This window comes from Giraffa tippelskirchi, chromosome 10, assembly GCF_054371585.1.
Source record: "Giraffa tippelskirchi isolate mGirTip1 chromosome 10, T2T-mGirTip1v1.2.pri, whole genome shotgun sequence".
Lineage (NCBI taxonomy): Eukaryota > Metazoa > Chordata > Mammalia > Artiodactyla > Giraffidae > Giraffa > Giraffa tippelskirchi.
Genome location: NC_137284.1, coordinates 71,109,772 through 71,122,171, shown reverse-complemented (window position 1 = coordinate 71,122,171; position 12,400 = coordinate 71,109,772). Strand labels below are relative to the sequence as shown.

Genomic DNA, 12,400 nt, shown 5'->3' with positions numbered 1-12,400 from the left:
TCTGATTCAAGTTGGTCATTCCTAGAGTTGCATAACTTGCATTTATTAATGTGTTGTCTCACAGATACAGAGAACATATTGGTGTTTGCCAGAGGGAAGTTATAGGCCTGGGGGCCATGGAATGGGTGAAGGAGATCAAGAAGTACAAACTTCTGGTTATAAAATAAATAAGTCCTGGGGATGTAAAATATAGCATGGGAATAAAGTCAATAATATTGTATTAAAATTGTGTGATTACAGAAAATAACTAGAATTATTGTAGGAATCATTCCACAGTATATATATGTAAATGTTGAATCTCTAGGTTGTATATCTGAAACTGCTATAATATTATGTCTATTTTCCTCAGTAAAAATATATGTAATAAAAACAAAATAAAATAGATATCTCAGCAATAACTCATTTCAATTCCCTACTTTTTGTGCCTGTCAATATATGAATCCAGTTTTACCTTACAACTTCTTCTAAGTGGAGTCCCTTTGTTTTTAAGTAGTGAGATGTAAACAGTTGATTTTATTTTAAATTCACTACCTTGCCTTTTTAAATAATTATTTATTTACTGTGTAGCCCTTTCTGATAGTAAGGTGCCAATCAAATGGCTCTTCCTTCGTGACATAAATACAGAGTGAAATGTCAAAGAATTAATAATTTTGATGAAATTAATATCATGATTGATATTGTACAATTCCAAATATATTTAATAAAGACACTATTTTTGCTAAAAATTTAAAAAGAATCCAAAGACACACTAAATGGAAATATAATGCAACTTATCTGGAGTCAAATTTAACATAAATTTAGTTCTCACACCAAGTTCAGAGCTTTCCAGGTGGTGCTAGTGGTAAAGAGCCCACTTGCAAATGCAAGAGACGCAAGAGACACGGGTTCAATACCTGACTCAGGAAGATCCCCTGGAGGAGGGCATGGCAACCCACTCCAGTATTCTTGCCTGGAGAATTCCAAGAATAGAGGAGCCTGGCGGGCTACAGTTCATGAGGTCGCACAGAGTCAGACACAACTGAAGTGACTTCAGTTCAGTTCAGTTGCTCAGTTGTGTCCGAGTCTTTGCGACCCCATGAACCACAGCACGCCAGGCCTCCCTCTCCATCACCAACTCCCGGAGTCCATCCAAACCCATGTCCATCAAGTTAGTGATGCCATCCAACCATCTCATCCTCTGTCGTCCCCTTCTCCTCCTACTCCCAATCCTTCCCAGCATTAGGGTCTTTTCCAATGAGTCAACTCTTCGCATGAGGTGGTCAAAGTATTGGAGTTTCAGCTTCAACATCAGTCCTTCCAATGAACACCCAGGACTGATCTCCTTTAGGATGGACTGGCTGGATCTCCTTGCAGTCCAAGGGACTCTCAAGAGTCTTCTCCAACACCACAGTTCAAAAGCATCAATTCTTTGGCGCTCAGCTTTCTTTATAGTCCACCTCTCACATCCATACATGACCACTGGAAAAACCATACTCTTGACTAGACAGACCTTTGTTGGCAAAGTAATGCCTCTGCTTTTTAATATGCTGTCTAAGTTGGTCCAAATTCAGGTATTTAACACAAAAACAAAATCAGCACATGTCTTCAGGGTAAATGTAACTATCTCCAATTTTGCTATACACTTCTAGGCTTAGGAACTCATTACCAAAGCCCAGAATTGATTTTGTGCCTCTAGCTACATACCAGAACAAGGGAATGCAACAGAATCAGGCTCGTGCACCTACTTGGATTGTACTTGATAGCAATGGCCTTCACAAGAATCAACATTGCACCTCCAATGGGAGCAGGAAGCCTTAGGGACGCATTTTTGACATACAGCTTTCCATTTTATTTTCCCCCATCTTATTAGTTTAAAAATGCACCGCTCCTCTGGGATCCCATGAAATGGTCTTGTTTCTTACTTAGAATGCTTACCACATTCTGCCACTATATATTTCCCCTGAAAGGGAAAGTGAAAGTCGCTCAGTTGTAGCCTGCCAGACTCCTCTGTCCATGGAATTCTACAGGAAAGAATACTAGAGTGGGTAGCCGTTCCCTTCTTCAGGGGATCTTCCCAACCCAGAGATTGAACCCAAGTCTCCTGTGTTGCAGGCGGATTCTTTACTGTCTGAGCTAACAGGGAAACCCTTATTTCCCCTACTAGAATATAAATGTTTGATGTCAAGTATTGTTCTCATTTATTTAGTAATTGGGAGTGAGCAATTAAAATGGCATTCACATTTGCATTTTAATACACATGGAAGAATAGTCAAGGGCAGGAAGCAGATGCAAACCTCCAGAACCACTCCCCATTCACCTCCTATTCAGCTCTTATGTCAGCAAATGACTTGGAGTTACATGGTGTTACTGTGTCCCTGAGAGGATGAGGAAGGAAAGAAATGCTTTTCAGAAATGAGGAATCTAGGTAACTTGACAGTGGCCAGAAGAATTGTGATGTCTCTAATTTACATCTGTCAATGGGGCAAAAAGCACTGAGATCCCTTTCTATATCAGACAGCACCATACAGTTTTTGCAATGAGGGCCTAGAAAATTCAGCACCAATTCTGCTAGCAGCTTGATAAATCCCTTGGACATATAACAACAGAACTTCCATAAGGTTTATTTTATATTATGGAAGACAAGTCTATGTCTTCTAATAGTGTAAGGGCTTGCACTTACGCTGTTGTTCCGAGCCCATTTTTGGCAATTCACTGTATAGTTTTTGGCAAGTGATTTTAATATATTTTTATAGCAGTAACTCTTATAAATTATTGAGCTTTTTATTTATCTTCATGTCTGCTTTGCTCCTCTGGATTCTAGACTCTAGGTAATTTAACAGTAAGATAGTTGCCTTGATTCATCTTCATATTCCCGATGCTAAGCACTTAATTTTGAATCTTCTGGATCTTTGATTTTCATGCTGAAATCATGGATTGTGATTTCCGTGATAACCCTAAGGGGCCTTAATCCATTATAAAAATTTGAATGACCTTCAGCTTAAAAAAAAAGAGAAAGTGCCACTAAATATTGCTTGATATTAACTAATTTTTCACAGCACATGTCTATCACGTAATTGATGGCAGATGAAGACAGGTAATATTAACTCCAATTTATTTCTATAATGCCATGGTTACACACATGGTTATACACATAAACAAGTACCAAATCAGTGTTAGGATTTTAAAATTTAAAACCCAAGAAGTTAAATGGTATACCAAGTGAAGGAACAGATTGCACATAGTTCATAATTCCCACTCTCAGCACTACTGACATTTTGGACTAGATAATTCTTACTATATTTATATGCAGGGAAATATGAAACCATTCAAGATAAATGAGTGGTGATGGCTGTCCTGGACATTGTAAGATGTTTAGCAGCATCCCTGGCTTCTACTCACTAGATGCTATAGCAAGCCTCAGCTCCACTTTAGTGCTGTCAGATACTGCACAAGACTCCCAGTTCAATTTAAAATCCAGGTAAACAATGAATAGCATTTTAGTTTAAGTATACCCCAAGTATTGCATGGGACCAAAAGAAGTAAAAGCTGTCACTATTTCAGATGACCTGATACTGTATATAGAAAACCCCCAAGGACTCTGCCAAAGTACTGTTGGAACTAACAAATTCAGTGAAGTTGCAGGACACAAAATTAATATACAAAACATATGTTGCATTTCTAAGTTGATTTTTGTTGGAGTATGGTTGCTTTACAATGTTGTGTTAGTTTCTGCTCTATGGCAAAGTTAATCAGTTATACACATATCCCCTCTTTTTTAGATTTTCTTCTCATTTAAGTTGGGCTTCCCCAGTGGCTCAGCAGTAAAGAATCCACCTACAATGCAGGAGCCACAGGAGACGTGGGTTCAATCCCTGGGTCGGGAAGATCCCCTGGAGAAGGGCACAACAACCCACTCCAGTATTCTTGCCTGGAGAATCCCATGAACAGAGGAGCCTGATGGGCTACAGTCCATAGGGTCTCAAAGAGTCGGACATGACTGAAGTGACTAAGCACCGCATGGCACTCATTTAGGCTACAGAGCAGTGATCTACACTAGTAACAAGTCATCAGAAAGAGAACTCAAGAAAGCAAACAATCTCATTTATAGTCATAGCAAAAAGAATAAAATATTTAGGAATAAATTTAATCAAAGAGGTGAAAGACCTGTACATGAAAAACTTTTAAGATATTGATGAGAGAAATTGAAGAAAACACAAATAAATGGAAAGGCATTCTGTATTCATGGATTAGAAGAAGTAAGACTGTTCAAATGCCCATATCTGATTTAAAGTGGCTAAAATTCCTTTAACTGCTGTCATCTTAAAATTATAGAGGAAGAAAGAAGCAAAGAGAAGGACTTTGTTGTAGTATCTGCCAGTTTATCCTAGGAATACAATGCAATGCCAAAGTAAGATTATTACCTACTGTGAAAAAACATCTACATAAAAGGTATAGATGACTTTAGAGACCCACATAACCTATTTTTAAGGAAATTCTGAGATATTTGTTTTCATATTATTTATATCCATATTCATAGTAAGTTATTAAATAGAATTTAATTTAAGAATAATTCTGTGTTATTATCAGTCTCTCTTTTTCTCTCATTCTAAAAGTAATCTAAAAGTGTATAGATTTTATAAAGTATCTCAGGTCTTCATATTCTTTCCTTTTATATAATTACATCATGTAATTATGCATGATTGTGTAATGTTACTAATTGTAATACTTGCTTATGTGGGTAGCTACTGCTAAATATTGACATGGTCATATATACTGAACTTTGATTATTCTCACTTTCAGAATTAGTTGCAAAAAACATGCCCAAATGTATTGGAAAAAAGTCAAATCTGTAAACTAAAATTTACTCTAATATAATAGTAACTATTCTATTTCATAAAAGTTTCAGCTATACATGGTTAATCTTTCAATATCTCCCAGCAAGTAAGAGCCTAAATGCCTTTAACAGAAATAAATAGGATGTTCTTTATAAATTATCTGTTCAAAACATACAATTGGCAACACAAATGTTATAAAAATAAATATATGTTCTGTTTCATAATGTGAGATTTATCTGACTTGTTTCATTCCTGAAAGCATAACTAGACAATCCAATGAGTAATCAAGGAAGCAATGAGCAGGGAGACTGGATGATGAAAGAGTACATCCACCAGTTGATAATCACTGGTCCAGCCCATAGGATGACTTTTGCATGTTAAATACTGCTATTACTATTACCAATACTAAACCGTTACAAAAAATAGAAATAGAAATTTTTTTTTTTTAATCTTTGATAATTAGGCTTGGTAAAGAATCCACTTACAATGCAGGAGACCTGGGTTTGATCCTTGGGTTGGGATGATCCTCTGGGGAAGGGAAAGGCTACCCACTCCAGTATTCTGGCCTGGAGAATTCCTTGGACTATACAGTTCATGGGGTTATAAAGAGTCTGACATGACTGAGTCACTTTCACTTTCACTTCTTTTTAAGTAAAGAGAAACTGTTATAATGGCTATAGATTTTTCATATCGATTCTGTAAGAAATAGTGGATAGTTTCAATGCTAATTTCTATTCTAGATTTAGCATAGTAATTTTCAACCCCTCCTTTTTTTTTTTCACTTACACATCTCAATGTATAAGAGACACATTTGTTAGTAATAGAAGCTTAGTATGGCTGTGGTTCTCAGATCTGGAGAGTGGATCAGCTAGAGGATTAAAAAACCCCTAGGGAAGATCGTTTACTCTGAAAAAAAAAACCTGGAAAGTTTGAAATGCCCACTCATTAAAAATCTTGAGTAGCAAGTTGGATAAGTTTCTCATAAGACAGGTGATTTCCCGTTTAAATGTGAAAATTACTAGCATCAATAGGATTATTCTATAAAGTTCCCTATCCACAATTCCTATGCCTCTGTAAATATAATTATCAGCTTCCAATAGCTGCTGTTTGTGGAGCTTTGTTAATTGCAGAGCATCTCTCATTTTGAATAGCCTACGAAACATTAATACAAAAAGTTGCAAAGAACTAAAATAGACTGTGGCTTAGCATTCATTCTTTCTTCAGAATATGAAATAAGTATTCATTTTAGTCTGAGCTATAAGAGCATTCCTTTACATTTTGATATTTTTACAGACATTGGTAAATTATGTTCTTCATTTAAACGAGTTAATAAGTTTACTCAGGGTAGCCAAAAATATACTCAATCAGACTTTATTATTTCTCTTTTGCTAAGAGGTATTCTGTGCCACTAGTGAACAGACCAAGCCCTTACATTACTTGTCTTCCATAAAACATTATTATCTTTTGGCATCCTCTTGCACTAGGGGAAATAAAAAGTCACATGTGGAGAAGTTCTAAATGCTAGACAGAAATGATCCTTGGAGGGCAATTTTTATCCTCCACGGAAGTATTGCAGACTTCTTCCATTAGCATAGTCCCAGGGAGCAAAAGGTTAGGGAACTGGGACTGCCAGCTCTACCTGAACACATAAGTCAACATTTCCTCCAAGCGACGAGGGACTGTGAGAGTGCACCCACATGTGCATTAAAGTATCTGAGACGAGAAATAACAATTGTAATATTTTACACTGCAATGTACTGTACAGATGGTGACATTTTGTTTGTGGTTGTAGGGAAGAAAGGAAGGCAGTTTCCAGACTCCCCTCCCTCAACACCTACCATTTGGCGTAGGATATGGGCGGCTGAAGAAAACGGAGGGAGTTTTGCCTCGGTTGGAACAGCTGGGAAACAGATGGAAGCTAATGTGCCATTTGCCAAAAGCCTCATCCAAGGCTCCCACCCAATTTCCACCAAAGAAGAGTTAGTCAGGTGAAGGTAGAAGGAGCTTAAGGGTCAGCAAATGATGGACTTCGGAAAGTGCAGGCAAGAAAAGTCCCAAAACATGTTTGAAATCCAAGATTATAGAAGTCCAGAAATGCAGTCCCAAGGAGCATGTTTTTAATAAGAAGGAAAAAGTGGGAGCATCATGGGTGGAAACCACAACAGAATCATAGATCCAAGGGTGTAAGTGCCCACAGAATTAATTGACATTGGTGTTGCTCTACTTCAATTGCATTGGCAGTCTCTTTTAGGTAATGAAGTCAAGATGCACATACTCACTCTTTGTCATGTTAATTACAATGTAATTATTCCTGGGTGATCATTGTAAATGTAACTGTGCACAATTCACATGGTTTTAGTCACTGGATTTCACTTTGTGAGCTACTTAGGTTTGGAATTCAGGCACTTGGTTAAGTTGCTTTTGGATATAAATGTTGAATTATAGCCAGACTTTTGTTCATTCAGTCATTGGATGTGTAAACCATCTTCTTGTATATTTCTAGTTTCAGGGGGCATGCATATAGATAGATACTCTGCATGTAACCCTTCTACCAAGTACTGGCCCAAGTTTTGTATGTTTGTGTGTGTGTGTGGTATTTTTGAAGTACTGTTGAATACTGAGGAAGTTAAAAGAAATTGGTTTCAAAAATAAACACCACTTAATAAGCTTTCCTCAATGTGAGTTTGTTCATTCATGCTTATATAAGGGAATGTGTTAACCATGAATCATTCAAATTGAATTGCTCATGAGAAAAAATGCTCTAGCTTTGCTGTCAGTTTCCAGACTTATATTACTGAAGGGAGTAAAGCATTGTCCCCTCATAAAGAATAATTAGCCACAGATTTCAAACTGAATGTGGCTCCAAATTGGCGAAAATACTTTTGATTCACGTGAGAACATGCATCCTTGTGAGAGGGACCTATCTGAATATTCTGGGCTGTGACTGAGTTTGCCTCTGCCAGAACAGCCCATGGAAAAGTTAAGGTGAAAAAAAAAAGAAAGCAATCATCGGAAAGTTTTATTCACACATTACCAGAATAGCCAAATGCATCGAAGATGTGGAAGTTTGCAAATCTGTAGCTAGAAGAGTGGATAGTGGACAGCAGGTTCCACTTAGAGCCAGGTAAATTAGCATTGTGTAAACACATCTGACCTGAGAGCTCACACATCATGTAAATAACTAACTCATCTGGTCCCAGTGGCTTACAGTAAAATACAGTCAGCCTGTGTCTGACATATCGCAAACCACTTTTCACACCAGATAAAGCCTGCCTGCCCTGCTAAGGTAGGGAGCCAGTCAACATGGGGTTATGTTACAAGCCCAGAAATACGATCTATGAGTCTAAAGAATTTCCGACAGCGCCACCGTACCATTCAGTGAAACACGCCCATGATCCCTCAGAGAAAAAGTAACGGCCCTGCGTGCCAAAATTTTGATGTGAACCTGTTGCCACTGCTGCTTACTTGTGTGTGTGTGGTAGTCGGTCAGTCACATCAGACTCTTTGCGACCCCATGGACTGTAGCCTGCCAGGCTCCTCTGTCCATGGAATTTTCCAGGCAAGAATACTGGAGTGGGTTGCCATTTCCTTCTCCAGGGGATCTTTCTGACCCAGGGCTGCTACTTAGACCTAGAAAACTTTGCATTTGGCCAGCTTTGATCCTGGTAAGAATCAAATCGAAACTGTTTAGCTTAGGGCACCTTGTCTAGTGGATTTCCATTATGCAGGCCCTTCTTAACTTCAGTTAGACTTCCCTCAGCCAGACAGGAAAAGAGCACTAAAAAAAACCCAACATCTTTGCACATAGCATATTTAAGTATCATTAGATGAAGAAACAAACATTGCTTTAAACGACCCTTCATAAAGCTGTTCAGTTCAGTTCAGTCACTCAGTCCTGTCCGACTCTTTGCAACCCCATGGACTGCAGCATGCAAGGCCTCCTTGTCCATCACCAACTCCCGGAGTTTACTCAAACTCATGTCCATTGAGTTGGTGATGCCATTCAACCATCTCATCCTCTGTCGACCCCTTTTCCTCCTCCCTTCAATCTTTCCCAGCATCAGGGTCTTTTCCACTGAGTCAGTTCTTCGCATTAAGTGGCCAAAGTATTGGAGTTTCAGCTTCAGCATCAGTCTTTCCAATTAATATTCAAGACTGATTTCCTTTAGGAAACCATAAAGCTGTACCCTACTACATTTGTCAGCCAAAAAAAAAAAGTCCCTCTTTAGATAATCTGATGGTAATCTGATTGATCCATTATTTCTTCTATATCATTTATCTCATTTGGCTTCATAGAAGAGTTCATTGTATCCCTATGGGATTAAGGCATTACTATTTATATGTAGATGCTCAAAAATAACTAGAAAACTGAATTTTTGAGAGTATAGAGACATGCTACTTTATCTTGATTATGTTTATATTTCACTGAGGATAAATTTGACATGAATTATTAGAGCTGGTATGATTATATATTACTTGGTATATGTAGAATTTTTTTCACTATAGATATGCATAAATATTAAGAATGTCTTCTAACCTACATCTCAGGGATATTATATGGACAAGTAAGATTTGCTTTTGTTGTTTAGTCACTTGGTCATGTTCAGCTCTTTTGCAACCCCATGAATTGTAGCCTGCCAGGCTTTTCTGACCATGGGGTTTCCCAGACAAGAATACTGGAGTGGGTTGCTCCTTCTCCAGGGGATCTTTCTGACCCAGGGATAGAACCCCCATCTTCTGCATTGCAGGAAGATTCTTTAATGCTGAGCCACAGGGGAAGCCTGATAAAGAAAATAGTTTACGTTAATTATGTCTTGAACTCTTAGAAGAAAAAAATGCCATGATATACTGTAAATTATTTTTATAGGACATTATAAGATGTTGTGTTTGGCTAGCTATGTTAGATGTTATGCATCCTATGTTTATCTCATATACAGTGAAAAATTATTTAAAATTCTGTTCATATTTTGAGTTAAATGAGCAAAATTTTATTTATAGATTCCACTTTGCCCTAAGAATTATGCAAGAATAAATAGAGCATTGTTATTGCCTTTAAGGAGACTGCACTTAAATAAAAATTAAAAAGACAATAAATTCACACACACACACTCATACACACACACACACTTAAGTATACACACTTATGTATGCCTAATCTGAGCTTGAACTGACTTTTGTGGTCTAGTTGCTAAATATTTGAATTTCTCAAATAATCACATACTGAGTCACCACTATTTTTAGGATCCCTCTGTTCAATTAAACTTAGAACTCAAGAATTTATGTTGAAAAACTTATTAGAAGAAATCTTATATCTGAATAGTTCTGGATGAAAGCTTGTTTACTAGATAGGCTTTGCTTTTTCTTGGTATTAATATTATAATAGCATATTAAATGAAAGTGTTAGTTGCTCAGTTGTGTTGGACTCTTTGTGACCCCATTGGCTGGGGCCTGCCAGACTCCTCTGGCCTCGGAATTCTCTAGGCAAGTATTGGAGTGGGTTGCCATTCCCTTCTCCGTGGCTCTTCCCAACCTAGGGACTGAACCAGTGTTTTCTACATTGAAAGCAGATTCTTTACCATTTGTGCCACCAGGGAAGCATGTTAAGAGCAGTCAAGTTTTTTTGTTTATATTAATATTCCAAAAGAAGAAAACTAGACACAGCCCCAATTAGGCTGTGAGTCACCTCAGGGCACATTGGGAAAAAATGCAGTTTATCTCACTCTGTCAAGATAAATCTTACTGTCTTTGGTTTTTCTCTATTTTTATCGTGTCTAATAGAGTACCTGGAAAAGTAGTTACTCAGTAAATGTTTCTGTTATAAATGAAATGATTGAATGTGTTTGAGTGAATGAACTAAATCTAATTCTTTTACTTTTTTCCCCCCAGACTCCCAGGAAGGAAATTACAAGTCAGAAGTCAACAGCAAACCCAGAAAGGAAAGGACAGCTTTTACCAAAGAGCAAATCAGAGAACTTGAAGCAGAATTTGCCCATCATAATTATCTGACCAGACTGAGGCGATATGAGATAGCAGTGAATCTGGATCTCACTGAAAGACAGGTAATTTTGGACATTGTCATTATATATGTTTAATTACTTTGGGTCAACAATCTTCTCTCACCATTTAAAAAATATCTAGGTCAGTTCAGTTCAGTCACTCAGCCATGTAAGACTAGTTGTGACCCCATGGATTGCAGCACGCAAGGCCTCCCTGTCCATCACCAACTCCTGGAGTTTACTCCAACTCATGTCCATCCAGTCGGTGATGCCATTCAACCATCCCATCCTCTGTCATCCCCTTTTCCTCCTGCCTTCAGTCTTTCCCAACTTCAGGGTCTTTTCAAATGAGTCAGTTCTTCGCATCAGGTGGCCAAAATATTGGAATTTCAGCTTCAGCATCAGTTCTTCCAATGAATATTCGGGACTGATTTCCTTTAGGATTGACTAGTTTGATCTTGCAGTCCAAGGGACTCTCAAGAGTCTTCTCCAACACCACAGTTCAAAAGCATCAGTTCTTCGTTGCTCAGCTTTCTTTATGGTCCACCTCTAACAAACATACATGAGTACTGGAAAAACCAAAGCTTTGACTATGGAGACCTTTGTTGGCAAAGTAATGTCTCTGCTTTTTAATATGCTGTCTAGGTTGGTCATAGCTTTTCTTCCAAGGAGCAAGCGTCTTTTAATTTCATGGCTGCAGTCACCATCTGCAGTGATTTTGGAGCCCAAGAAGATAAAGTCTCTCCCTGTTTTCATTGTTTCCCCATCCATTTGCCATGAAGTGATGGGACCAGATACCATGATCTTTGATTTTTGAATGTTGAGTTTTAAGTCAGCTTTTTCATCCTCCTCTCTCACTTTCATCAAGAAACTTTTTAGTTCCTCTTCACTTTCTGCCATAAGGGTGGTGTCATCTACGTATCTGAGGTTTTGATATTTCTCCTGGCCATCTTGATTCCAGCTTGCGCTTCATCCAGCCCAGCATTTCTCATGATGTACTTTGCAAAGAAGTTAAATAAGCAAGGTGACGATATACAGCCTTGACGTACTCCTTTCCCGATTTGGAACCAGTTTGTTGTTCCATACCCGGTTCTTACTGTTACTTCTTGACCTGTATACAGGCTTCCCAGGAGGCAGGGTCTGGTAGTCCCATCTCTTGAAGAATTTTCCAGTTTGTTGTGATCCACACAGACAAAGGCTTTGGTTTAGTCAATAAAGCAGAAGTCGATGTTTTTCTGGAATTTGATCTAATGGGTGTTGGCAATTTGATCTCTGGTTCCTCTGCCTTTTCTAAATCCATCTTGAACGTCTGGAAATTCTTGGTTCATGCACTGTTGAAGCCCAGCTTGGAGAATTTTGAGCATTACTTTGCTAGCATGTGAGATGAATGCAATTGTGCAGTAGTTTGAGCATTCTTTGGCATTGCCTTTCTTTGGGATTGGAATGAAAACTGACCTTTCCCAGTCCTGTGGTCACTGATGAGTTTTCCAAACTTGCTGGCATATTGAGTGTAGCACTTTAAGAGCATCATCTTTTAGGATTTGAAATAGCTTAGCTGAAATTCCATCACCTAAACTAGCTTTGTTCATA

General features: G+C 38.1%; 1 protein-coding gene across 1 annotated transcript in view; it reads left to right on the top strand.

The window, feature by feature from the left end:
* Window positions 1-12,400, top strand: part of MEOX2 (mesenchyme homeobox 2) — a 71,139-nt gene that overhangs the window by 40,991 nt on the left and 17,748 nt on the right. Inside the window, exon 2 of the mRNA XM_081537642.1 lies at window positions 10,701-10,873. Coding sequence (XP_081393768.1) covers window positions 10,701-10,873 — 173 coding nt within the window. The remainder of the gene's footprint in view (window positions 1-10,700; window positions 10,874-12,400) is intronic.